Source organism: Haliotis asinina, chromosome 3 (assembly GCF_037392515.1).
Source record: "Haliotis asinina isolate JCU_RB_2024 chromosome 3, JCU_Hal_asi_v2, whole genome shotgun sequence".
NCBI lineage: Eukaryota > Metazoa > Mollusca > Gastropoda > Lepetellida > Haliotidae > Haliotis > Haliotis asinina.
In genome coordinates, this window is record NC_090282.1 from 72512645 (window position 1) to 72540570 (window position 27926).

The 27926-nt window shown below is 39.5% G+C and overlaps 2 protein-coding genes across 2 annotated transcripts; both read right to left on the bottom strand.

The window, feature by feature from the left end:
* Positions 1 to 10607: 10607 nt before the first annotated feature.
* On the bottom strand, positions 10608 to 14445 carry LOC137279021 (acid-sensing ion channel 1A-like). Its single transcript, XM_067811506.1, has 5 exons — positions 13990 to 14445; positions 13468 to 13549; positions 12208 to 12326; positions 11817 to 11912; positions 10608 to 11237 (listed from the first exon to the last, which is right to left on the bottom strand). Exons 1-5 carry the CDS (start codon positions 14425 to 14427, stop codon positions 10608 to 10610), a joined length of 1365 nt encoding a protein of 454 aa, XP_067667607.1. The 5' UTR covers positions 14428 to 14445.
* Positions 14446 to 21614: 7169 nt separating this feature from the next.
* Positions 21615 to 25796, bottom strand: LOC137279022 (acid-sensing ion channel 1A-like). The gene is made up of 5 exons (XM_067811507.1): positions 25362 to 25796; positions 25101 to 25182; positions 24240 to 24358; positions 23777 to 23872; positions 21615 to 22217 (listed from the first exon to the last, which is right to left on the bottom strand). The coding sequence occupies exons 1-5, from the start codon at positions 25794 to 25796 to the stop codon at positions 21615 to 21617; spliced, it is 1335 nt and encodes a 444-aa protein (XP_067667608.1).
* Positions 25797 to 27926: the final 2130 nt, after the last annotated feature.

Below are 27926 nucleotides of genomic sequence, written 5' to 3' on the forward strand. Positions count from 1 at the left end.
TTTGTGCCATGATACTTACAAATATATCCTCATTCATTTACAAAATCCAAAACACAGGAAAAGATGTATTTTGAGTAAAAGTGATTATTCTGGCATTTTTTAAAAAATCTTCCTGAATTCGCAAAATTAAGTCAAAATCAGTTGAATTTTGTGTCATGATACTCATAATGGCACTTTCATTCATTTACATCCTCCAAAACATTAGAAAAGATGTATTTGGAGTGAAAAGGAAAGTGTTTCGCTCATGGGCCCAATGTTTTTCGCCCATGGGCGAGATGTTTTTGAAAATCGGTCTCAATTAGTAGAATTAAGTCATAATGAGTTGGATTTTGTGCCATGATACTAATATATATATCCTCATTCATTTACAACCGCCAAACCACAGGAAAAGATTATTTTGAGTGAAGGCAAATATTCTCGCCCATGGGAGAAAGACATTTTGGCCCATGGGCGAGAGTTTTCAAAATTGCTCTCATTTAGAGGAATTAAGTCAAAATGAGTTGAAATTTCTGTCATGATACTCATAAATGTACTTTCATTCATTTACATCCTCCAAATATTGGAAAAGATGTGTTTGGGGTAAAAGGAAATATTCTCGCCCATGGGCCAAAATGTTTTTCGCCCATGGGTGAGATTTTGTTAAATAGCTCTAAAGTAACGGAATTAATTCAAAATGAGTTGAATTTTGTGACATGATACTTATGAACATACTTTCATCCATTCACAACCTCCAAAACATGGGAAAAGGTGTATTTTGAGTAAAACTAAATATTCTCACCCATGGGCCAAATGGTTTTCGCCCATGGGCGAGTCTTTTTGAAAAATCACTCTTAATTAGCCGAATTAAGTCGAAATAAGCTTAATTTCGTGTCAAGACAATAATGAATACACGTTCATTTATTGAAAAGCTGCAAAGCCTGGAAAAAAAACCATGTAGTTTCAATGAAATGAATTATTCCATGGGCCAATATGTTTTTCACCCATGGGCGAGTCTTTTTGAAAAATCGCTGTCAGTTAGCAGAGTCAAATCACAACAAGCTGAAATTTGTGTCATGATACTTATTAACATTTTTTCATTCATTTACAACCTCCAAAACATTTATTCTGGATGAAATGAAACACTTTCGCCCATGGGCCTACCCATTGGCCACTGTTCCAAATGTTTTTCATTTTTTCATCCTTAGCACACATACATAACAGCTGCCTGTTTAATTTTGCGAAATCCCTTGTGCGAGAGTGGCCACAGTGCTGAGCGTTTCTGGACTTTTGTGAGTCCAGAATTAAATTGTGACGTGTTAATTCCAATTATAACTCCATGGAAAATTCTTCTTAACTGATCACGTCAGCTTGAAACTAAGAATCTGAAGTCACTGATATGCATGCGGACCTATTGTTTTCCTAATTCTATCTTTTTGAACTGGTGTCACTGAATCGATGTGGCTTCCTAGTTGTCTGTTTGTACTGAACACTGATTGACGAGTAATCTCTGAGGTTTCCGGCACTATGTGAAGTTCTGATGCTGCAGTCCCGTTCTTGTAGTATAAGTAGATGCACATTACACTCTGGGGTGATGTCAACACAAACTGGCGGTACCCACCAAAGGGATCTCCGATTACGTCTGAGAGTACTACTCTTTTGAGTTTTGATCACATATGATGACGTTGTTGAGGCACATCCCTGAAAAATACCTTTAGTATTCCCACCTGTCTCCCCATCAATCTGGAGACTTCGTCGCTAGGTTTCAACCATGGGAGAGAATAACAGTATGGTGTTTGTTGAAGAAATTATTTGAAGATTCTTGTGGCACTTGACTCTGATGATGTGGAAATCAGGCCATTTTGAGAGCAACACCTCCTCTTGTGCTGGGATAGTCCCACGCGGTTGTTTCCCCATTATACCTATTTCATCTGGACTGGGCTGGGGTTTTCCCTGTTGACTGTACTGGAGTGCTCCTATAACTTAAGAGAGAGAGAAATAGATCAGTCTGATCCAGAGCATGTTTTGCTATTTTCACACCAGCTTCCTCCCAGCCACTGGTATGGCCACAGTGAGGTGAGGAGGTTGTGTGTTTGAGGTGAGGAGTTTGCGTGTTTGAATCCATGCTGATTCTTGAATCGCACCAATTCATGAGTTAGAAACTGAAGTCCATTGTCTGTCACAAGCTCTTCAGATATACCCCACAATGAAAATACCTTTACCTGAAATCGTTGATTGAGTTCGGGCCACCGCACGCTCATTCTCGCACGTTCTCATCGTTACGTTGGTCCCTGGCGTCCCTCATGAATTATGTTGAGAATGTCGGCTCTCATACTTTCACGGATGGCAATCCTGTTTGTCAGTATACATCAGTATGTTTCTGGATAGTGGAAGTTCACCTTTGACGGGACAATATACTCGTGCTGACAAGAGTACATCACTCTATGTCGCAGGCCTCGGTTTCTGCTCAGAGATATAAGTTTTGTCTTGTGTTGTCTCTCTGATTTTATGGCCAGATGTTGGCTTGGTCTCGAAGACTGACTCTGTGAAGACGTCCACTTCCTCTACAAGATTCTGGACCGAAGCTGCACTGAGATCATCTGTAAAATTCAGTGGTGCCCTTGGGAGCATGTCACCATGTTCTATCCTGCTAGGTGCTGTATCCAGATACGATTTGTTGAAATTTCTGGAGCGGACTAAATTTCGATGAGCTCACGTTTTAAACAGACGCGACCAAAGGGGGTGATGAATTTTGTTGAGAGACTGCTTTCTAGGTCCCCTGGTGTCTGGTAGAATCCACTTCATGCATCAAGTTTAGAAAAGTAGCGAGCTCCACTCAGCTTTGGAATTACGTCCTCGAATGTAGAAAGAATGTACCTCTTGCGTTCTTACGTTTTCAAGTCTACACATATCCTGATATTCCTGTTTCGTTTTCAACAGGAACCATCAGTTAACACACCATGCGCGTGAACTCCGTTTCTACCTTTGCACTCTCCTGGCTGTAGACAAGCGATAGGGAACGGCATCCTGTTTCAACACTGTTTTGACTGGTTCACACTGCAACAGTCTGATGTCTACGAAGACATCATCATGTGTGACTTGTCACATGCTAGGTGTCAACCAAATTGCATCTTTTGAAATGCATCTTGTGACATTGTAACACATTAAGTTTTGCTTCGTATTTAACAATATTTTAACACATATGTGACGTTGTTATATTGTCTGAAGGCTAAATTCATTTATCAAAAACGGATTCTGTTGTAAAGTATTCAGTATGTTAAACTAGTATTTCACATAATTTTGATCCCAAGCAGACGGAAGTATTTCAAAGATTTACATACAAGTGAATGGTTCCAATTTTTATCATACAATTTTGTGTTCAAAGTGAACGGATATTGGATGATATCAGTAACGATCGGCTCAGGCTTCAATAACATATGACAGAAGGGCATTATATTGAAACAGAACATTTTTATGCATTCTCCTCTAAAGCATGACAATATATGATGCCGTGTCTCATCTGCTATCTACATATTACAACGCACTGATTTACAGGTCGGAACATTAAAGTATGTGTCCGTTACAAAACAACGACTGTGATACTAACACACAAGAAAACAATGAGTTGAATAATGTAAACAGCAACCGTTTTAACGTTGTTTATAAATAATATGAATTTCAGAAAGGGAAATATAATGTCTTGCCAAGAATAGTGGCTGTAACCACTAAGCGTAGTGCCATAATGACAATTATAGTTACAATGGGTGGCATTTTTATCATACCGCCATCTAGTTGTCACTGATGAGAGGTCCGCTGCAAATGATAATTGCCCGCTTATTCCTTGACGACGACCCACTATCAGTTTTGTTTTAACGTGACGTTACAGCATGGGCACGTGATGCAAACGAAGATGGCGTCCGATTATTTGGGTGCGCTACGAGTCGCTAAGAGATTGAACTAGCGCTTCGTGAACTAATTCGCTGTGGGTTGCAACGGCCGAAATTGATGAAACTGATAGTGACTAAGAGGAAGATGAACTTGACAAACTGCTAATGGACTTGAAATCAGCAAATATTCTAAAGTAAACATTCTGGGGAATCAAGGCATTTACCTGTACGTGTATGGAGCTTTTGACTCCTTCTTTGCAAGTTAAAACTCGTATAAAACATCAGTGAGAGCAACTTGATTTCTCCTTAATGCTGTTTCTCTTTTTATTTCATAGAATGGTTGTTTTTTTTAAGTTTCGTTCATCGACGAAGATTTCGAAACCTTAAGCGCACAGGATATTTCGAAAATTCTGAGAAAATGGTATGCTGAAAACCGGACAAAGAAGGTTGAACCACCTACTCCAGTACATTAACATGTCTAGGTGCAGCTGTTCACAGGGCCCTGGAAGACCATCTTTCCCCACAAAATATAAATATTATGGCTGACAAAAATTTGACAAGTGCCAGCAGTATGTTTGCTTTCGTCCTTCGCTCAGTGAAGCTCTGCAATTCCTGCACTGAACAAGGAAACACGCAAAAACTGTCTCGTTATTTTGGAGGTTAGGAAGACACAAATCCTACAAGGCTTTAAGAAATGATATCGTCTAGACTGTGTTTCTTTCACTGGAGACGGGGACGAGAGGCCCAGAAAGGTTTTATTAAAAACACAGTTGAACTTACGCGTGACGACGACAAGTACTATCTTAACTTTGCTTTAGCTGAACGGACATATTTGGCATTAATTTGATTGTTCGTTTGACATTATCTCGAGTTTTCCTGACATTCTGCCTCCAAATCCTGTCCACGGTATGCAGGTAATGTCAGTTTGCTAATGCAATTGTCAGTATAAGCTACATCGTTTGGCCTAATAAGAATGCTGAAACAGTCATTATGACTTGGCCATAAAATGGCGCCTTTGTTGTCCGACATAGTTATGAAAAGGTCGAATGTCGTCACACTCCATAATGACGTCAAAAAGCTTGTTCCATGAACTAACATTGTTGGGTCAATAGCCCGATGCGAGTTGTCTAACGTTTCACCTAATGATTCATTATTTTAAATCATAGCGTTTGGGGCATGACTATCATAATGTCATTACAAATAAACATTTTTCAGTTTCATAATTCTCTAAACATCTCCAACAGAAGTCTGTCATTACCTATGCTGACATTTACGAGTGTCCACGTACAAAAACAGATTATTTGCTTTGATGCACATTCACTGTTGTTAATACCTGCATGTCCGTTCCGATGGAAACAGACGATGAAACAGCTTGACTGGTAGGGCTGTACAATATATAATATACCGGCATATACCGGTAGAGTAATCGTGATACGATTATCGCGATATGGTTCAGATTCTGCAATATATTGGGTCGTCTACAATCAGCCCCCTTTTAATATATTCTGCCCTTGATTGCCATAGCAACAAAATGTACCGTAAAAGTACCAAATATAAATCAAATTTTCGACCAATCTTTAATTTGGACTCATTGGTAGATCCCCTGGCTCTGAGTGACATATGTTATCAAATCATCATTAGGGCGTTTGATTGTGTTGAATTCTCCATCACAAGGGATAAATATTTCAATGTCAAAACTGTTACGGATCTTTTTACCACTGTTAGTTCTCATTTAATTATTGTTTTGGGTATTTTTTAAAATTGATTTCATGGCTGAATTTTTATTAATATGCTCTGTAGATAGGTGTCGTATTATGATCGGTAGTTTAGATTAGTAACTTGAAATGTTAGTGGCTGTACCGTCAACGTCGTTCAAAGCCAATGTAAACTTTCCAGGAATTTTAAACGTTGTATTTTTGCCATTTAAATTTGTCTAATATTTTTTACAATCGCCAGTGGCTGGGGGAATGGTGTAAATCCAACTAGGGTCCATGCAGGTAGCAAAGGTACTGCAAGGTCACCATGGTCCCTTGTATAGTGATCTACCTACAGTTGTTGGCGATCTCTATAGCACGTTTTAGAATGTTTTAGATAGAAAATACATTTCTATGTATGCATGTATGTATGTGTGTGTGCGTGCGTGCGTGCCTGCGTGTGTGTGTGTGTGTGCGTTTGATCATTTAACGAAGCAAAAGAATATTAAGTTCGTGCGCCTAGTGGTTGCAACAGTTGTATGATCCCCAGGGAGTACAGACTGATAATACGATGTAAAGTTTGAGATTGACATCCAGTGATCGATTGGGGATGAACGCCTTTGAGCAGTTAGCTGGATATTGGCGCTATACCAATATTAGCCCAAAATTGAGGTAAAAGAGTGTGTAACAGGGATATCTGATTCAGATGTTGAACGTCTGATAATCACCCAACAAAGCATATGGTTATCATGAAATGTCGAAGTCACTGTTATCGCAGGGTATCTATTCTCAAGACAATCAATATTGATGCACACTCCTAATCACTGGTACAATATCAACTGGATCCATTCAATACAACTCTTCCTTCAAGACAGCACCAAAAGTGCATAGAGACTATTAGGCCGTTGCCTGTGGCGTAGACGCTATCTAGGAGACATGTTCAGTGAATGAAATCTGTTGATGGTGCGGTGCCAATGGTAAGGCGATTATGTTCCCAAGCTGGAGAAACTCGTATGCACAGAAAATACTATGTGTCTCCAGGTTGTCCTGGTCACCATTCGTTTCATTTCATTTGACAAAGGAATTCAAAACACCTGTGAAGCTTTCACAGCATGAAAACAATGTGTCATGGAATCGCAAAGCAAACTTGATGCAGTCAGAAACAAACCTTTGACCAACAACGATTGGTCAAGTACTGCCGCTCGTGACACCATCCACGTTTAGCACAAATGGAACGGTCCGTCAATCGTGGACGTTCCACAAGCAGGTTCCATGAGGACATAGAACACCTATAGCCTTATATACCAGGTATACGCGTTTGGTCGACCCGATTGACGTCTACCGTCAGTGTTATTTGTCGGAGGATACTATGTTCACTGACTGTGAAATCTTAAAAGTAGTCGCGCCGGTGCTCTGCTAGTTTAGTTGCATGAATACTTGCTAAGGTAATATGACACGTGGACGTCGGGCATGCAGGTTACATCTGGAAACGCGAAGAACACCTATAGGGCCGTCTCCATTTTGAGAGCCACTTTCAAGACGCTTTCTTTACACATTACTGATGATAAACCAGCCCTGTACCCATGCCGTTCGCTCTTGGTCGACTAGTCTGACGTCATCAGCGTTATTTGTCTGTTGGTATAGTGACTGTAATTTCCTAATTTCAGACTGTGACATACTAACCCAGTTCCTCGCAGTCAGTTCCAATGTAACAGACACTGCACATGGAGAAGCGTCTGAACAACTTTCAGACTGTTTGAGGTCATGGAAATGTACACTGACAAAAAGAATTCCGACTGCTATTACATAGATCAAAATGTATGCTGAATGTTGCTGAAAAGGTTGAACAAGCCCTCAATACAGTCTAAGTATAACGCTTTGACACCTGTCGGACTTACACGAAGAAACTGGCGTGCTACGCACCTGCCTGTGCTCAGCCCTAATTCCTGTCTGAATATTCTTTAATGTTATGTATAGTTTAGACAGAGGAATGTCATGCCTACCAGATTACGTTTTTTGCATTAGTCATACTCCTTTCAAAATCATCTAGAACCAGCTTCCCTTTCTCTTTCGCTGTCAAATCTGCCCTGTCATCAAAGAAAGCCGCCTGGTGCTCCAGAGGAGATAACTCTTGATGCAGTAAGTTTCATTCTTAAGCCAACAGGCCTTGAGTACGTTACTATTGTAACACCTATACATAAAATCTGTTACCAAAATCAGGAAACATAGGTTTTCTCAATACGTTTTTGGAAGATTGTATGTCAACTCACCATAAACCATTACCTTTAGACTATGAATACTGCTTTTATGCAGCATGTATATGTTTTGTCTCAAGGTACGGTCAAAAGATAATTGCTGTCCTTCCTGACCTAATGCAGCCGTTAAAGTTCTCAGTTTCAAAGCTGGTACAATTTAGTCCCAAACATTTTGTTCCAGTTGACCCAGTTGGTATGGGCCAATAGAAATGCTATCCTGCAACTACATGGCGGTGAGACTCGTTATTGAGTTTCAGGATTTGAATATCTCCCTGACAGTTAACTAACCGTCATATGTGAAACATTTCCCCAGCATTCAGGTAGACAAAGTCGGCGTCTTGTCCACATGATGCTGACTCCCAGTCACACTGAAAGGAATTGTGTTAGACGATTAAGTCAACATGACCGTGTCAACTCCTCAGAATGATGTTTTCAAGTGAGACTAAAGACTGCGTTTGCATTGTGGCTTTTACTGATTATGTATGTTTCAGAAATATTTAACATTTACTGATATTGCTTCTTTAATACCCTCTTTATGATTGTCTCTTTCTGAGACAACACCAATATATTTTGGAGCGGGAAGCCTTGTGGCGACCTCTGGTATGAAAAAAGACTTCGTATCCTCATTGTGTGATAGTGATTTTAAAACACATGCCCATGTCAACAGTATCGTCTCTGCAGACTCCAGATGTATTGTGAATGACAAAATGGTATTTTCTATTTCTGTTTAGGAACATGAGATATTTCACATTGGATACAGGTTTGTGAGACATTTAATTCACGAGTGGCTACACCCATTCTGTTATGCTGACTATGACGATTTTGTAGTTGGAATGTGGAGAGCATACTGCTATTATTTTGATCGAACTATAGCAATCCAACAATTCTCGGAACTTTCATCTCACACTGAACCAGTGCATTAACTGTTAAAACAGATATTAGATGTCTACGCTACCAACGGGGTAACAAAAACATTATTTGCATTTCAGGATTTCATGATGCAGTTCAGAATATTGTGCGAAGCAAATATCTGTGTTACTTTCTGAGAATACATACACAGAGCAGTAAAAAGCTCAAGTCCATTGCATTATGACCACGTTAGCACACTATTCTGTACATTTGTAGATGGGAAATCTTGGAGATGTTCAACTGGCTTAGGTTTACGCTTGGTAACTGCTCATCAAAGTCAGTATATGGATACCCACATTGCATGGCATCTCCCAGTCCAAGATTCTCATTGAGTGAGACCCTCATGTAATTACATATTGATGCTACTATTTATGTTGTTATCGTTGGGAACGAAAGTGTGTTGTTAAGGATTTGATCCACTCTCACGTTGACAGGGACATACATATGAATATATCTGCTTTGTTGAAAGTTGTGAAACAAAATCCACCACAAAAGATAAAGAACCAATCCACCCTCCTGGAATTTGCGTCACGTATTTAAGATAATCCTTGTACACTCACCACTTCGTGTTAAGGTTTATACGGGGATTGACTCAGTTAGGGCACCACAAAAGACTTAGTACTTTCCAATTATTGCATGACTGAATGATTGTTTATAATGCACGTTTATCGTTTATCCAAATAGGTTAGGAAAATGATGTCCGATGAAAGCCGCTTTTGGGATTTGTACCATTACTTCAGGTGAAGAATCTAATCTATCGGGTTCCAACCAATTCCCGAATTTCGGCAGGGTCTCTACGCAAATCCAGACATATAATCCAGAATGATCAACGATTCAAACAGACGTTTGATATCTCCGTCTGAAAACCCAGAATCCCCAAGACTGGGTGAGAAGCAGATGTAAGTGAATATATCATAGGTCGAAATATGTTAATAAAACATGAACGGTGGTCATTGCTGACGTGGTTGTTTATCTGCAGGGTTGCGGATGATCGACAGAAAGAATGAGAGAAAGAGAATATTTCGTGTAGTCAGGTTTACACTGTCTTGAATACAATGCATAACAAGTTTTGGTTATTATAATTGTTTCTAGAGACGCAAAAAACATTTAAATGTATTAAATAAATTAATAAATAAATAAATAAATAAATAATGGGGAACCCTTCACACCATAACAGCTAACAAAATCAGACAGTACAGGCAGCAAACGCATATCCACCCTCGCATACACCATCCACACACATGCGCTCATAAGGGACATAACACACCCGTAACTATAACATTACTTCAGACACAGATTAACACCACCCCACCGAGGTACCCCTACATGCACACAATATCGCATTGTCATACAACACATAGAACTTTCACAATCCACATTCGCACAGTTCAATAGTCCACACAACCACACAGCCGAGAATATTGTCTTGCAAGATGGTATCGTATTGATTTGTTCTAACATACATTTCTGAAATGACATAAGGAACATCTTTTATTGCTTTGGAATCCATTGACTCTGTCACGTCGTGAGGTAAAATCGAAGAGGAAGCTGATCTGGTTAACTGACCATGTATTGAAAATAACCCACCGCGTACCTTGTAAATGATGGTGGCGAGTATCTATTGAACAAAGTGATAAACAAAATAACTGAAACAGAACAAAGTATGCAGTCACATGTATTTATTATTCAATCTGCTCGTATTCCCTACTAATCCAGGCTCACAAAAATATTACCTGTATGACAGGAGTACTGACGCGCAGGTTTGGGCAATTTGACTTACTTCTACACACACATTGAGTATGACATATACTACAAGTGAGGCAGGAACATGTTTAACCGTTGTCAGAGCAAAATAGTGTTGTCAAAGTGTTGCTGTCAAATGTATCTTATTGGTCATTTCTACTATCAGTAGTGTATTTGGAGTTGTCTGTTCTGTCAATCTTATTAACTTTGTTCTTGTCAAACACCATCGAGAAGACAGTGATACATAAGAAGTCAAACAGTTCTAACACTGTCAGCAGGCTGGCACCAAGCAACAGACCAAGTGCTCCACCGATGTCACAAAACAGGTCCAGGATCTCATACCCAAGCTGTTTCTCAATGAGGTCGTAGGTCATAGAGTTCATATACATCTCCATAATGACGAGATTCCTCCTCCAGTACTCTTCAGTCTTACCCTTGGCCTTGGTGTACGCAGTAATGTAGTTCCTGGTCAGTGGAGCGCTGGAGTGTTGGGTCATGAAGGTGGTATAACTGCATGCTTCAGGACACCCAGCTTCACATCCAGTGTCTGTCTTACGATATTTAGCTTTACCTGGGATATAACAGTCGCGGTATTGTTGTACGGAACAAAGTGCAAATTCTTCACTTGGATTTGCAAAGTCCCGACAGTTACACATGCTCAAGAGGAAATCCATCTCACACTCCATTTTGCATGCTTCCCGGGAATAGTTTCCAGTGATATACTTCAGGACTCGGTCACCACAGCCGCCTATTCCCTCATGCGCTGTCACCTCCTGTCATAATACACAAATAGCATCATCACAAGATTTATTATTGAAAGCTGTGATTCATTGTGAATTCTAGTTACTATCAAAAGGGTGGTTTTGTTACTAATTCATGTCAAAAAACCCTAACTAAACCTTAATAGGAAAGAAGTGAAGAATTGAATGACTTCCCCATTTGTCAATATGACAGATGATATATTTTGCTTTATAAGTAACAAATATGCGTAGTGTCATAAACTGAACATATCTTTCCATTCCATTAAAAACATTTTCTGTCATGACGCAGTTGACAATACATGGTCCAAAATTTTGCAATCCACATAAATCTCCACGTTTTTCGCCATGTTGCTAAAGAGCCGGGAGCCCCTTTTTAAATGACTGACAATAGTCTGTTTGCCCTAGCAAAAATATCACTCCATAAGTTTAGCTTAGATTGGCAAGAGATGCCTCGGATGCCTCGGAATGATTGTTTTATTCCACTCGGAAGTGAACTAAGTGAGCTTAATACTGATAAATGTCTCACTTTACGAATGGTGTTTTTCGTTTTGAAATTAGTAGCCTCTGTGGTCAACAGAGTGTGAAACTGACCTTCGCTCCTATGCCTACGAGGTGCTGGAATCCGGGAGCTACTGCCATTCCCATCTCGGACATGACTGGGATCACCTCCGGAGCGTGAACAGCCACCTTCAGGTGATAAGAAGTAGATAGTAACCGGTAGAAATAGCATAATCAGACTTAGAAATAACCATCATGAAAATATTTGTCAAGATCTGAATGCTACGGCAGCAGTGTCCCTCTTTTGATATCGCCTGCATGGTGGCATCATCGTGTGTGTAGTGTGTGTGTGTTGGGGGTGTGTGTGATAAACCTGGATAAATAGAAATATGGGAAGGGAATTGACGTGGGTGGTGTCTGTGAGCGGCTGGTATTTATTAATCGGGTCCTTTACATGATCATTATTCAAAAGTTCAGTACTCACCATAAACCCTGTTCCAAAGTATCTATAGTGACTCCGACTATATTCCTCTTCCTGAACATCAAGCAGGAGGCGAAGACCTTGGGCACGTCCGGAATTTCGAGCAAGTCGAGCACCATTATCTGAATCAGAGAACAAGTATGCGCATTTTGGGAAAGGTAAACATAATGTCACTTGAAAGTATTTAGCATTCACGAAAGGTTTTTCATAATATTATAGCCTTCTCTTCGACTATCTTAAATCTTGTGACACCATCCACCTTTAGAAGTAACGTAACGGTCCGTCAGCAACGTTGGACATTTCCGGGTCCTCGAAGAATCGGACCAGCCATCCTGTCTGTGAAGAACATCTCCAAATAGAGACGCCCTTTCAGAAAGGTTTCATTACGCAGGTTTTCTGATACCAAGGTCGTGTATTTCCAGCTGTTCGTCCTTGGTCGACCAGACCGACATCTGTTATCAATGTTATTTGTGGGTTAACGGCGTGTAATTTTCTAATTACCGACTGTGAAAATTTAAGAAAGAATGCCTCAGTGCTCTATCCAGTGCTCTGGTAATCCTGGTGAGTAAGTGAGCATGGTTTGAACCGCTTTTAGCAATATTCCAACAAAATCACGACTGGGAATACCAGAAATGGGCTTCATACATTGTACCCATGTTGGGGATCGAACCGGGCCTTTGGCATGACGAACTAAACGCTCTAACCACCAGAATACCCACTACCCCATTTAGACGTAGCCACTTCTAGTGTGTCTAATGCCTCATGTTAACTATAGTTCGAGTTCGAACAGTTTTTATTCTGTTTCTATCACTGATATGTAGGATAGAAACCTGACACAGTAAACTGTGAGTTTTACACTTAAACGAAAATGGCATTTTTGCTCTAGATGCTCTTAAACCAGAAATGGAATCGAATCATCATTTTCTAAATCAGATACTGTCATTGAAACTGGTTCCCCCAAAATATCACCCAAAAATATTTGTTTTCATTTTAAAGAGCATATACTGAAGAGGATGGACCTGTTTATGTTCCTAGGGAATGTCAGTACACCATGAACTTCAGACTAGGTATACTGCATTTATACATCATGCATATTTTGTTGTCCTAATGTACGGGTGAGGAGTAATTGCTACACAACACAATGCAGCCGCTACAGCTCCTGGTGTCTACAGCCTCCCTAACATTGTGTTCCAGTTGACTTGGTGTCATCCAAGTGCGTGGCTGACTCCAATGGCTGGATTTCTCAATGATAATATCATTTACCGTTATAAGTGAAACATTTCCCCATATCAGTTTCCAGGTAGACAAAGTCGTCTTGTCCACATGGCGCTGACTCCCAGTCACACTGAAAGAAATAAGATGGTTGATTATGGCTGATCTTGACATGACCAGCCCAACGGTGCTGATTCTTCTCCTCAACCAATGTTGAAAATGTGTGTTTGGTGTCGCTTCAACTTGTTACGTGTTAAACACCGAGAATTGTTTCCTCTGTGTCTTTTGTCACTTTTTTTCACTTTTGCGGCAATATTACCCACCCTTAACACTTACTAATATGCCTTGTTTTCATTTACTTAATAAATCGTGCTGAAACCGTAAGTCCCACAATTTCAAAATCAGTTTAGCTCTAACGCTCTTATTCGTAGAATGTTTTTTGTCAGGTTGCAATTCAGCCTTTAGGAATTAAATCAAACGTACTTCTGTAAATGCATACATGGAGCAACAAACGATAATTCCCTTGACTTACGACAACGCCCGCACTCTTGCTATTCATTTACTTGTACCTACCTTAATGATAGTGGTTTCCATAATGTGACCATAACTGCTGTTCGCTGATACTAGCCCGTCCAGAAAAAGCTTTGACATGTCCAACTCACTAAGGCTAACGTTTGGTAGCTGTTCATTGAAATCAGTATATGGATACGCCAGTTGCTGTGCGTCGCTCCATCCAAGATTCTCAATAAGTGAACGCCTCACCATATTTGTATTACATATTGTTATCGTTGGGAACGAAAGGGCGTTGTCAAGGATTTGATCCACTCTCACGTTGACAGGGACGGACAGATATAGCGATATCTGCGTGTAGATGTTGAAAGTGGTGAAACAAAGTCCACCACAAAAGATAAAGAACCAGATTACCCGTCTGGAAATATTGGAATGGGCGTCACATATTTGGGATAACCCCTGTACAGTCACCGCCTCATGTAAACGTTTTTTGCCTCTCATTGCCAGAGTTGATACGTTCAAAGTAGGGAGGATGTAGGTTTCAAACCCTGCCCAAACGAAGTATTAGAACATCTTGTTACATGTACTTAGTGTAGAATTTTTGCCTCGTGGCGGTGGAATCTGACTGTACATCCTTGTGAGGTGTATCGATATATATACACATGTGGCTTGTGTCGTCGAGCGCGTTCAATACATAGCAGGTTCATGCTGACATCGTACGTTTGATGATAGCTGACCTGATAGTATTTGGATTCCATGCATTAGTCGACGCTGAGTCGCTCATTTGCATTTGCTCTTCCTGCCTCCTTGGATGAGAAAGTGACCATGGGCATGGTATAGGTGTGGCATGAAAGGTGAGGTATGGGAGGAAACGATGGAGAGACTGATGCAATTACCCTATGAATTACACACTGGTATTACTAAAGTGTGACCCGTTGAGATCCGGGTTGGAATTGATTTTTTAACAGTGACCTATGCTTGAAGTAAGAGTGATTTTGTTGAAACCTGTCCCTGATCACTGGATTTTCTAGTCCAGACTCGATTACGTACAAACCGCCGTCGTATAGCAGGAATATTGCTGAGTCCTGCGTAAAATCTAACTCACCCACTCAGATATACTGGTTATGTATGGTGCATGTGTTGCGGTTTTATTCCCAGCGAATGAATATTCTTCTGATCTTTGAATTCAATAGAACAACACCTGGTGTGTTCTCTATTATAAAACGTAAACGGCTGGATCGTAGTTGTAGTTGTGGCAGAATACATTATATATTGTCTTCTGAATTGTTCCTTACTGCTGACTTCTGGTTATCAAACATTGCCATACATTTCTCTATTATGAAGCAATAATGTAGCATACATTCAACAATATCGGCGCGAAGCAACCAACACCCCTATCCCCAAATAAGAAAGAATTTTACCAATCCTTAAAATTTCCCAAGCTCTCTTCAATCGCATAGTGCCGAGTATGCGTCGTCGCTGTCAAGCCTTCATGAATGCCAATGGTGGACGCACACACGATACTGAATTTGTGAACTAACCTTTAACACCCTATCTCTTCAAATGCGTGTCACGATGCTTAGTGTCAGACCATACATATTTCCATATCATCTTGTAGTGGTGCGTGGTGTGTTTGTTTGGAAGCTCAGCTCTCAGAGTTTCTAGGACATTAGTCCTCCTCCACAACGAAGCTCTCCCTAGGCAAGTGATTATGTTCAAAACTGCCTCGGGTCACACACAAAATTTACCCAGTAGCTCAAGTCATGTGACTATTACCATTCTAACACCTCACAGGCAAGTTTGGTTATCCGGGGTTATAATTATCAGATGGTTATCCCCATGAGCATTCACCCAGTGGATGGAGTTAAGCGCATAATAAATGCACTCATTACTATTAACAGTTAAACCGTGGCTTAGGAATCGTGTTATTGGCTTTTGAAAGATAACGCCCGGAAGCACATGAGAAGAAACAGAACTCAATTCCTGCAATATTGTCCGTATTCATAGTCATTTCTATCCGGCAATACATGAATTAGGCAAAATATCTTGAATCTCAAGGGGCATTTAAGACTTCACAAGACTTTAATAATATAACTTGGACTTTCTCTTTTAAGTACTGGAATGAAGGAATCCATATATTGTTGTGAAGGGGTCTCTTAATGAATCCTTAGGATTTATTCCGTTTGACATTGCCTTTAGAAATACCGCCAAAGAACGTCATGAAACAGGATCTAAAAGCTAGATTTGAGTTTTTGTCGTTTTAGTAGATTACAGTGTTGCGGGCTATTTTTTACATGTCTGTATCATTAGGAGCATACAATCCTCACACAGACATTTCGATCCTGACGATAGAGTTTATACCAATCCCTTTTTAGCCATTACGTGCCAGATACCTACGTCGTTTGTGGCAGAGAAGCTATTTTGTCTAAAACACTACACCTGACCATCCCCTGGGATTTAAACCAATTCTATTTAAAAATTCACACAATAGTCAAGGTGATAAAAATGTTAGCCCGCATCATTTGAGTGAGTGAGTGAGTGAGTGAGTGAGTGAGTGGGTATGGTTTATGGTGAGCAATATTCTAGCACGATCACGACGGGGGACACCAAACATGGGTTTCACACATTGTCCCCATGTGGGGAATCGAACCCAGTTCTTCGGTGTGACGAGCGAACGCTTTAACCACTAGGCTAAGCCGGCGCCTCCCCGCATCATCTGAGGTGGGCTCATTTGTTTAAGGTACGAATTTGCTCAGTAGTGTTTATACAAATAGGGTCGTACAGATTCAGGGTGTCTTTGATGCAAATGTCCTTGACATTCTTGCTGGATCTGTCCTGTTGCAAGAAGATGAATTTGAGAGTTATATTTGATAATATTCCTTTCCAACAACCTACAACTCATAAACGCTAGAGACATTATTTCACCAATGAAAACGAAAATCCTGTCCTGTTGAAATTGAGGATAACATTGCACAGTATATAAATCTAGTGCCTTACCTAAAATCTAGAAACAAAAACGTTCTTTGGAGATGGTGACATCAGTCATACATAGGTAAAATCAACCTTATTTCGGATGAATTAACACAATCTGTTTTGACGAGAGACGTGTTTTACATTTTTGTAAAGTTTGGTTTGTTTGTTGTCAGCTACATAGCGGCAGTCTGTAAATTATCAGGTGCCGGTCTGGCACGGGGTGACATTTACCATCTCAGTCAACGGGCCAGAGCACCCGATCCTGTTGGTTGACTCTTACGCCAAGTAGGGATCGTTGAGACCAATTCTAACCCGAATCTTCACGGGTCCATTTCCATACCTTTCTGAACAAAGACAGGAAAAGAGTCAGTGAGTAAGTTAATATTTAACGTCACATCGGCAATATTGCAGCCATTTCGTGACGAGAACATACGTGACATTAAGAACCAAATATATGTACATATTATGAGGAACCTGTCGACGAAGCTCAGTAAAATCACTTGATTATCACAGTTAGTATTTAAAACTAGCGTAGAAACATAAAAGATAATAGTATGACTATTTGGACAGTACAACATGAAAACAGACCATAAATCGCCAACAACCGAAGGTAGATCACCATAGTAGGGGCCATGGGACTTATAGTGCCATTGCTACCTGCATGGTCCCTAGCTGGAGGATAGGAAAAGACCTCGCATAGTGAGTCTACAGTTACAGGTTCTAGGTTATGTGGTAATAATATGTAAATATAGAGGAAGTTGCAAGGAATAAGTTTCAATATATAAATTATGCTTAAACATATTGTAATATAGGCCTCTCGATGGTTGTAGAAGCTGATCAACCTGTACGATTTTAACATTATTTACCAGTCAATTAGTAAGCTGAAATTCTTGTAACTTTACAAGTTTGAGTAAGGTCTGAAACAAACAATCAAGGCATGTAGTGCCACAAGGCTGTCATGGACATAATTAAAGTTCAAGGTTCCTGGAGATCACATGGAGACAACGTTTGCTCAACCAGGAAACAATGCTCGAAATCTAGGCGTCATTTTGAATAAATATTTAGCTTGGAAAATTACGTCAGTAACATCTGCAAATCTAGATATTTCCATCGAAAGAACATCAGACAGATTGGCAGGTACATGGACACCCCATCAGTAAAATGCCTAAACCATATATTTGTGACATCACGTCTAGACTACTGCAACGGTCTACTCTATGGATTACAGCTGCAATATATGGACAAGTTCAAACACAGTTATCAGGCTCATAACACGCATACTTAACCTGAAGGAGGGCTAACGCTGGCACTCGGCTAAAGATAGTTGTATTCAAACTATTAAAGTCTGTTAATGGGCTTGCTCAAGGAACTATTTCATAAGTCTGGAAGGTCATGCAGATCAGCATGTCAGCAAAGCTTTGATGTTCCATCTGTCCGAACCACAGCATAAAGGGGCAGAACACTTGGCAGAGCGGGTGAGGTAATCTGAAATGGGTTGCCTGAAAATGTCAGAAAATCGGAAAATATCGACAGTTTCCGATTTTGTTTCAAAACCTCCCTCTTCAAACGAACATTCGACTGAGCGTACATGAGCAGGACTCTGTGTATATAGCCCTGTACAAATGTCTAAACTGATTTTGATGGCTGCCAAATGTATCTAAAACCTGGATTCTCTAAGACATTAACTAAGACTTGAACATTAATTTATACATTACCTTTGATAGTTTACCATGAGATAATAACAATGTACCCCAACATTATAACATATATAGAAATACTAAGCGAATATCGTAAACCATAAAATCGGAAGTTGTTTTTATCTTCAAGATCTCTACCAAATTTTACATGAATATGTCCTTACTGAATAATGTTTTCGTAGCGCCACACAATAACGTAGGTTCAACAAGTTGCTCAATAGGTTTTAAGTTGGCAGTCGACTGGTATATCTAATAGGATAATGCGGAGGACAGTGATGCGATGGCTGCTATGTTTAGACAACAATACTGTCTAAGATTCTGCAACAGTTAAAAATATGCAGTATTATTTTTACGCCCCTACAGAAATAATGCAGCGCCACTACAAACGTTGCACAATGAGTGAGTGAGTTTAGTTTTACCCCGTTTTTAGCAATATTCCAGCAATATCACGGCAAAGAAAACCAGAAATAGGCTTCATGCACTGTATGAAGGTTTTATTTCTCCTAGGTACTGGTTTCCGGTGGACATGGAAAATGAATGTGTAATGAAGCCAGGTGACGGTTATGTCCCTTTTTTCATGGCGAGAAAGCCATTGTCACGCCACTTAATTGTAGCCTGATGCTTTTTCAAGTAGTCATTATCCTTGATGGCATTTGAGTGTTGTGTAAATATTTATCAACTTGTAAATGCAGTGCGTCACTAGTAAACCATGCAATGTACGTGATACCCAATATATTGTATTATCAAAGTTATAATGGTTCACACATCCCATTCTACAATGACGGTGCGCATTCTTCCTATTTACAACAAGATAATTATTTGTTCCGTGATTGATATCTTTATTTGTCCAATGAGAGTATACCACGTGTTATAGCTATATACAACTTTCCATATACATTAAAGATCAGTTCAACCAACACATGTATATCCTGTTGTTTACCTAAAACAAACTATTCTGATAATAGTCTGTGGACAAATGAGGAACAAAGGACTATTCTACGAAGAATAGCACCATTACTTTTAATATCTATTCACATAATTATAAACAGATGTAAGCATAGAAAGAATATTGCGTCCGTGTGAAGGTCCATCACGAGGTATGCTGACCCATTGTTCATCGGAGTGAACGTTGGCATTACACAAATAATGTTCATGGATTTCTGCCACAAGGAATCTCCGAGCACCGGATAGAATGTAGTGATATTGAAGTCCCATGATGAGGAGCGTTGTTAATGCCACACCCAAACGAGCTATCCGTTCCTCTAGTCCGTAATATCAACTTATGTGTGTCAAGACCACACACTCTAGTCAATGAACTGTTCTTCTAGTGGATGTTTCATTACTGACATGAAGAAAGGGTTAAATGAGTGTGTTGGTTGCAAGTGACTGTTGTCGTATACCTATTAAATAACACTCAGTATACTAAACCTTCAGTGTAGAAATAACGACGCACAGAAATACTGCAGTGAGACTTCCGGGAACATACACCAACGTTTCATACAAACACCGAATGTGTTAGGCCACTATGCGTTTTTGTACCAATTAGGCCAGATCTAAAACCCTTATCCATCCATATCACTTTTGTGAGAAATGAAATATGTATTGAGTTTGACGTTTTAGAATTATTCGATGATTCTGACCAGGAGATAAAAACTCACTGAAAACATATTTAAGTCTATAAACGAAATACGCCATTCGTAATGATTATTTTTAGGTAGAGACAAGAAACATTAACTGTGGGGTCAGTCAGCAAACTAATATATTGGCACATAACTCGTTACAACCACTGTTTTAAAACACACAATGCAAGATCGTCACTGTCCGCAGTAGTACCGGGACAAAATACTGCACACCGTTTGTCAAGGTTTAGTCGTTTGGGACAAAAATGCATTTCTCATCGTGCATCGTCAATGCTCTACGGGGCAACGTCCAAAGATTATACGGCCATCAACTAGCCCAGATAACGCCCTTCAACAGATGTAAAATGTTGCGTTAATTATTTTCAAACACATTTCACTTAAAACTAACTTTCCTTATTATTTTGGAAATTTTACATTATTTTCAAAGCTCCTCCACATATCTTTTAAGAGTGAATACATACTAATAAACGCATCTGAACGTATCTAGACATCTAAATGAATACTTTGGAAGCCTTAAATATGTCAACATGTCCGAACAGCCGTGTAGAGAAATCGACTTTAAAAAGAGTAAGTGATAAAAGTCACCCCGGCAGTAGTTCAGCCACATCGTGACTAAGAAAGTTGTAATCTATAAATGAATGAAACAAAATTAGCAAACATACTTACCTGTCTACAAAGGACAGCTAGTAATAATGCATTACCTATTAATGACAAGACAGTATAAAACATTCTACAGATCAGCAAGAACTGAAGGTAGATTGCCATACTGGCCACTATTGGTGCATTTGCGTTCTCCGCGGACCCTAGCTATCTTTATACCATTCCATCAGTTATTAGATAATCTAGCCATAAAAATGACGCATATCCCACGACTTAAAATAGTAGTAGGTTTTGAGCTATTTGGGGACTTACGTACCCTCTCAGGAAGAACATATTTTTACAGTATTTCACCCTCTTTTAGAGCATAGCCACTAATAATCTAAGTTGTTAAATCAAACTATCAATAATGAAATACATATCTATTTACAAACTATTCAAAACTTACCTACCAATTCTATTTCTTTTTAAAAATCAATTATTAAATGATAATCAACAGTATAACAGAATCCTTTGCAGTTTTCACATTGAAATAACTTTTAAAAAGACGCCACAGATGGTTTAATGTTTCCGATACGGGCCTTTAGGCAGTTAGCAGCAACAATAAAAACATTTTCCGATCCCCTATTTAATGGCATTAACTCGCCCTGCTGTTTGTGCTATTTTATCTCCCGAGTCATGTATATGTAGAGTAGCTCAGGTGACGCTGAACAAGTTGTACATGTTTTAATGTATGTTGTTGGTTTGCTTTTGTTGTTGTTTTGTTTCGATCAGTCATACATTATTTTGTATTATTCCCTGGATCGATCTTATGAACTTTGATCTTGTCAAATACCGCCGAGAAGACAGTGATAAGTAAGAAGTCAAATACTTCTAACACTGTCAGCAGACTGGCACCAAGCATCAGCCCAAGTGCTCCACCGATGTCACAAAACAGGTCCAGGATCTCATATTCCAGCTGTTTCTCAGTGAGTTCGTAGGTCATAGAGCTCATGTAGATCTCCAGAATGACAAGATTCCTCCTCCAGTACTCTTCAGTCTTACCCTTGGCCTTGGTGTACGCAGAAATGTAGTTCCTGGTCAGTGGGGCGCTGGAGTGTTGGGTGGTGAACGTGGTGTAGCTGCATGGCTCAGGACACCCAGCTTCACATCCAGTGTCTATCTGACGATACTTAACTTTAGCCGGGATGAAACATTCCTGGAACTGTGGAGGGGTACAAAATGCAACATTGCCACGTGGGATTGTAAAGTCCCCGCAGTTGCACATGCTCAAGAGAAAATCCATTTCACACTCCTGTTTGCATGCATGGCGGGAATAGTTTCTCGTGATATACTTCAGAGGCCTGTCACCACAGCCACCTGCACCTTTTTGTGCTGTCACCTTCTGTCATAATACAGAAATAACATCATCGTCATTCACTGTTACTGGTTTTCTCAAAATGATAATTGTTTTAGTTATTCATGTGCAAAAACGTACCCTTCAGTGATATTTCATATTCTGCTTTGGCATCCAATTTCTTTCAAAGTACAATTGAAAGTTTTGGATTCATGTCTCTTTATTTTGCTATCAAATTTGCATAAATAGTGCGATAGCTGGATGACAATAGCAAAGTTCTCACTGTTACAAATGCCTTCAGGTATGCTCGCCTGTGTTTAAATGGGTTCCTGTCTTTGTCCACGCTCGTCTTTCCACGTGTCTTTTTGTTTGTATAAGTCTAAGGATTTAACTACACCCAAAAATGAACTGTGAACATGGTTAAATTCCTCATATGCTAATGTTAACTGGAAAGGGCACTTTTGGTAACAATGCGGTAATATAATCAATACTCAGGTGTTCTCATTCACTGGAAAGGTGGACTTACGAATAATGACTTTAAGAACACCTAATCCAATAGCAACTCTTAACACTGATCATAGTTATCGGTGTTCCTGAATGAACAAACATCTCCACAGCAAAAGCATCCTCTGATCAACTGATATCCGTAATCAAGGACGGATTCGAAAGAAGTTAGAAAACAGGCAGACAGAATGTTATTGGAAGTCTCTTTGGTCCAGCTGAAATATTGCTCCATAATTGATTTGGCAAGAGTTAGATCACTTGCTTCGGAATACTGTTAAATTATGTATTGTTAAAAAGCAAATACTTAAGGCCATTGACTTCTACTTGATAATCCATCGCCAAAGTGTTATATATTACAATGCCATATAATTCATTTTTCATGGTTCATTCTTTGTACTTCGAGTTTCGGCAATCTAGAAATTCTGATGCTTGGGTCTCCAGCAGTCACTTGCTGTATATAAGAATGGTTTTATAATTAATGCCATGTACACATAATATCCCCTCACTGAGACAAGAAACATATGTAGTTAACAAATATTTCACCGTGGAATGAATTGTTTCTTGGTTAACACTAAAGGTTAACGGAATTAAAACTATCCCAAATATTTCCAAACACTCTATATGTCTTAGCCAATTAGTTCACGTCTTTTCTTGTTGCAGTTATACTGATAGTATTGCTGCATCAAGTGACAGTGAAAGAGAAGTAAGAACGTGGAGAACATTTTAACTACTGTAAGGAAAACATAGGAATGATTCATGGTTAGTGTTGTTTTCTCAACCTAACATGCACCAAGCCTTACAACTGGTCCGTGTAGTTGCCGTTTACAACAGACCAATTCTTTCAAGAATCTGGCTCCTGCTTGTTTGCTGCCAATGGAATGCTAACAAAGTTCCTGTGCTCGTGGCATTAACAAACGGTCATCCAGGCAAATGACTGAGAAGAAAACCACAGAGATAGAACTCCAAAAATTACCCTTGTAATTTTTAATGTCTTGTACTCAAAGACAAATGGTTATGAGAATAATGAATGAACTAAAAGTAGATACAAGTGCCCGTTAGGAGCTATTTACTACCGATAATGAGCTACCGAGCATGACACCTACCTTCACTCCTATACTAACAAAGTGCTGAGAGCCAGGAGCTACTGTTAGTCCCATCTCCGACATGATTGGGATCACCTCCGGAGTGTGAACAGCCACCTTCAGGTCATAAGAAATAGATATTACCACTAGAAATACCATAATCATACATGGAAATACTACATGTGATAAATGGTATGGAGACAAAATTTTTAAAGCTTAGATTTAGATTCTGTATGCTTCCTTAATAGTTTCCCTGTTTTGTTTTGCCTGCTTACACATAATGGTTCTCGCAACTGACTCAGTAATATTTTCATACCCTGTGTGACATTCGACAGACCAGTCGCTGTGCTGCAACCAGTCCCATATCCAAGATGTTTAATTTTAGTGCTCGTTGCGTGCTATAGTAGTAGAGGCACGAACAACGAGGAATAATGGCTTACGTTTACGATTTCACTTATACAGAAACATTTTTATTTACTCTCACCATAAAGCCTGTACTAAGGTATCCATCATGACTCCGAGTATATTCCTCTTCCTGGACATTAAGCAAGAGGCGAAGACCATGGGCACGTCCGGAATTTCGAGCAAGTAGCGAACCATTGGCTGGAGGCGAAAGATTGTATGTGCACTTTGCAAGAATAAACATTATGTCACTTCAAAAGATCACGAACGAGAAACAATATTCATTTTTCTTTTAATATGATTGTAAATTACCCTGTATGGATACTAGTAATATTTAAATGTATCGTATTCCCCGGACTCCACACAGTAATTAGTGGTAATTCAAGATGATCTTTTCCCTGTAAAGGTGACTAACAGACTGAAGCTATGAACTAAGAGAAATCTTACTTCAAATCTCAATGATCCGACTTGAAAGCACTGAAAGTGATTCCAGCTTTATTCTCTGATTCTTCATAACTATACTGTTGGGGTATAAGGACTAAGAGGTTTTTTTAAAGATTCATATTGTATACCTGAAATGAGAGTGTAAGAAAGAAATCTGACTTAGGTGTTGAACTTCAAATAGGCATAACGTTTGTTGGATAATTGGTCGAAGCATCCTGATGTCCATTAATTCATTTACCATGAAATGTCAAACTCCTTGATATCGCATGATATCTCAACCAAGCATTGATATGGTACTTAATGTACAGACAAATGACAATTGTTGCCGTATCCTACACAGTCCAGCTGTTAAAAGCTGTCATTTTCTACATTGGTGAATCCATTGTATACCACTCTGTCCATTTTATTCCAGTTGATAAAACCTGGACTCATGTCATCAGAGCACGCGGTGGCAACACTTGCCATTGAGTTTGGATGTCGCCATGACAATATCATTTACCGTTATAAGTGAAACATTTCCCCATATCTGTTTCCAGGTAGACAAAGTCGTCTTGTCCACATGGCGCTGACTCCCAGTCACACTGAAAGTAATGATAATGCATGGTTATGGTGGTTGATGTTAACATGATCGTGCCAACTCCGGACAGCTGTTTACGTTTTCGTTGTCGCTTTTCTATTTCTCTAAATAATTACTTGGAGTAGCAAAGGAAATTTCCATACCACTTTGACCACATATGCTACCATTTACTATGTTACCTACCTTAATGATACTGCTTTCCAAGGCGTGTCCGTAACTGTTGTTGTCTGACACTTGTAGATGGGAAATCTTGGAGACGTCCAACTGACTTAGGTTTACGCTTGGCAACTGTTCATCGAAATCAGTATATGGATACCCAATTTGCAGCACGTCGCTCCATCCGAGATTCTCAATCAGTGATTTCCTCACCATGTTGTTATTACATATTGTCACTGTTGGCAACAAGAGGGTGTTTTCAAGGATTTGATCCACTCTCACGTTGACAGGGACAGACAGATATAGAGATACCTGCTTGTAGATGTTGAAAGTGGTGAAACCAAGTCCGGCAATAAAGATGAGGAACCAGACGACTCGTCTTGTGACATTGGAATGGGCGTCGCATATCTGAGATAATCCCTGTACGGTCACCACCTCGTGTAAATATTTGGTGCCCGTCATTACCATAAAGTAGATCCGTTCGTCAAGGTAGCAAAGATTTAGGTTTGAAACCCTGCGCACGTGAAGTATTAGAACATCTGGTTTCTTGGTGGAGAGTTTCTAACTGGTTGTTCGTGTTCAAATTACTGCCGACTGTTGACTGCGTGCCGTTATACATGGCTTGTGTTTTGGAGTGTATTCAATAGGTAACAGATCCATGTTGACTTTGTTAATTGCTGGATGACTGACACATTATCGGACTGGTATTGCATGCATAAGTTGATGAAGACTTTGCTAACAGCCTACTGTATTTGCTCAAAAATCAATCAGAAGTGTTGTTGGGTGTCGAGAAGTGTGTGTGTGTATGAGGGAGAGGGAGAGAGAGTGTGTGTGTGTGTGTGTGTCAGTGTGTCTGTGTGCCTGTGTCTCTGTGTGTGTCTGTGTATGTGTGTCTGTGTCTACTGAGAACAGGTGGGGGAGACAAGTATATAGGTACTGACTCATTGGAGACACCGCATTTCAGTGGTTCTGACTAAATGACTGTTTACAGTGCATGTTTGCCGTTCTTGTTTCACTTCCAGTATGGTCCATGCTACTGGTAAGCCCATTACAATGTTGACCAGTACATTCATGACTACTATTGTTATCAGCTGTGTTGTTTATGTACCATGAGTTAGTAAGTATCCATTCTCAGCATCTGACGGTTGATGGCCAGAATGCGTTGTTTTATAAACTATTTTTGCTGCCTGTGGTAAAACGTTGGTTCGTATCGTATCGACAGAGTTCGCCCCTACCAGTGTTTTAATAGCTTCATGTGACCTATTTTCGGATATCCCGCATCTGTGTAGCTTTGCTTGCATCTTCAGTCACGTCGAAAGGTTCGCTTGCCTTCACGTGAGATAACACTTAAGTCTCTTTCATTTAAATCGGGACATTCCAGAGAAACTTGGGGTTTTTTTTCAGTAATCTCCTCTTACAAAACAAATATCATTCTATACATGTCACTTTCATATTTCAATTGGAAAACAGTTATCTTTAACGTTAGACAATTCATTGAAACGCTCGATCATGTTCTCATGTAAGCATAGCAGCTATGGCTGCCCATAGCCTCTCACTGAATCACATGGACGGGTACTGAGTGAGTGATTTAATATTCACCGTCACTGCTGTAAATATCATGCCGAGAACAATTCGTCTAATAAAATAAATATATTTGAAAGAGTAAAACCTGTTGACAGTAAAACTACCAGACTATCACAGATATGAACACAAAATTAGCATGTAAAACAAAAACATCGTAATCAAGACAAACACGGGCTATAGATCACCAACAATTGAAGGTACAGCACAATACTAGGGACCATGGGGACTTACATTGCTTTTGCTATCTGCATAGTCGGTTTTACACCATCCGATTATAAGACAATTTAGCCAAAATTTAAAATCAGATATATACTATGTTTACCAAATTTGGTACTAGAAAGTTTTACTTTGAAAGTTCTGGGACTTACGTACCCTCTCAAGGGGACACTAATTTTACATTACTTTAATCCCCTTTCAGGACACAGCCACTAACAATCGCAGTTGCTAATTTATACTACCATTATTAACATAACATCTCTCTATATCAAACATACTGTTCAAAATTTATCCAATAATTCAATTTCTTTTAAAAAACAGTTATCAAATGATACTTTACTTTGTGAAAAAGATCCGTAATTGTTTCGAATGGGCGGGTGCTGATCCGTTGACGTAACTGTAAAGTCGCTTCACATCAAAAGTATGCTTCATAGCAACATTTTTATTTTGACAACTTCTCTATACTTTCTGTCATCGGGAAAGCTATTATTTTCATGCTTAGAAATATCGTATAACATCATTTAGTTCCCTTTCTTCATTTCTGCTCATCTCAGTGAGTTTAGCTTCACATGAATGTGCCATCAAAAGGGATAAATATTTTACTGTTAAAACAGTTAAGGACCTTTTTAACATAGTTAGTTCTCATTTAATTATTCGCTTTTAAAAGTAAATTGATTTCATGGATGAATTCTGAGTAATATGCTCTGTAGATAAATGTATCTTAATGCTTGGTAGTTTAAATTCGGAACTTGAGCTGTTAGTGGCTGTATCCTCAAAGGGGGTTGAAGTATT

What these genes read in the sequence shown, in the direction of transcription:
- LOC137279021 (XM_067811506.1), bottom strand. Translation starts at nt 14,427, where the DNA reads ATGAGAGGCAAAAAACGTTTACATGAGGCGGTGACTGTACAGGGGTTA. An exon ending in TGGAAACCACTATCATTAAG is followed by an intron (nt 13,550 to 13,989) that starts GTAGGTACAAGT and finishes TATTTCTTTCAG; the next exon opens with TGTGACTGGGAGTCAGCGCC. An exon ending in ACTTTGGAACAGGGTTTATG is followed by an intron (nt 11,913 to 12,207) that starts GTGAGTACTGAA and finishes TATCACCTGAAG; the next exon opens with GTGGCTGTTCACGCTCCGGA.
- LOC137279022 (XM_067811507.1), bottom strand. Translation starts at nt 25,796, where the DNA reads ATGACGGGCACCAAATATTTACACGAGGTGGTGACCGTACAGGGATTA. An exon ending in TGGAAAGCAGTATCATTAAG is followed by an intron (nt 25,183 to 25,361) that starts GTAGGTAACATA and finishes CATTACTTTCAG; the next exon opens with TGTGACTGGGAGTCAGCGCC. An exon ending in ACCTTAGTACAGGCTTTATG is followed by an intron (nt 23,873 to 24,239) that starts GTGAGAGTAAAT and finishes TATGACCTGAAG; the next exon opens with GTGGCTGTTCACACTCCGGA.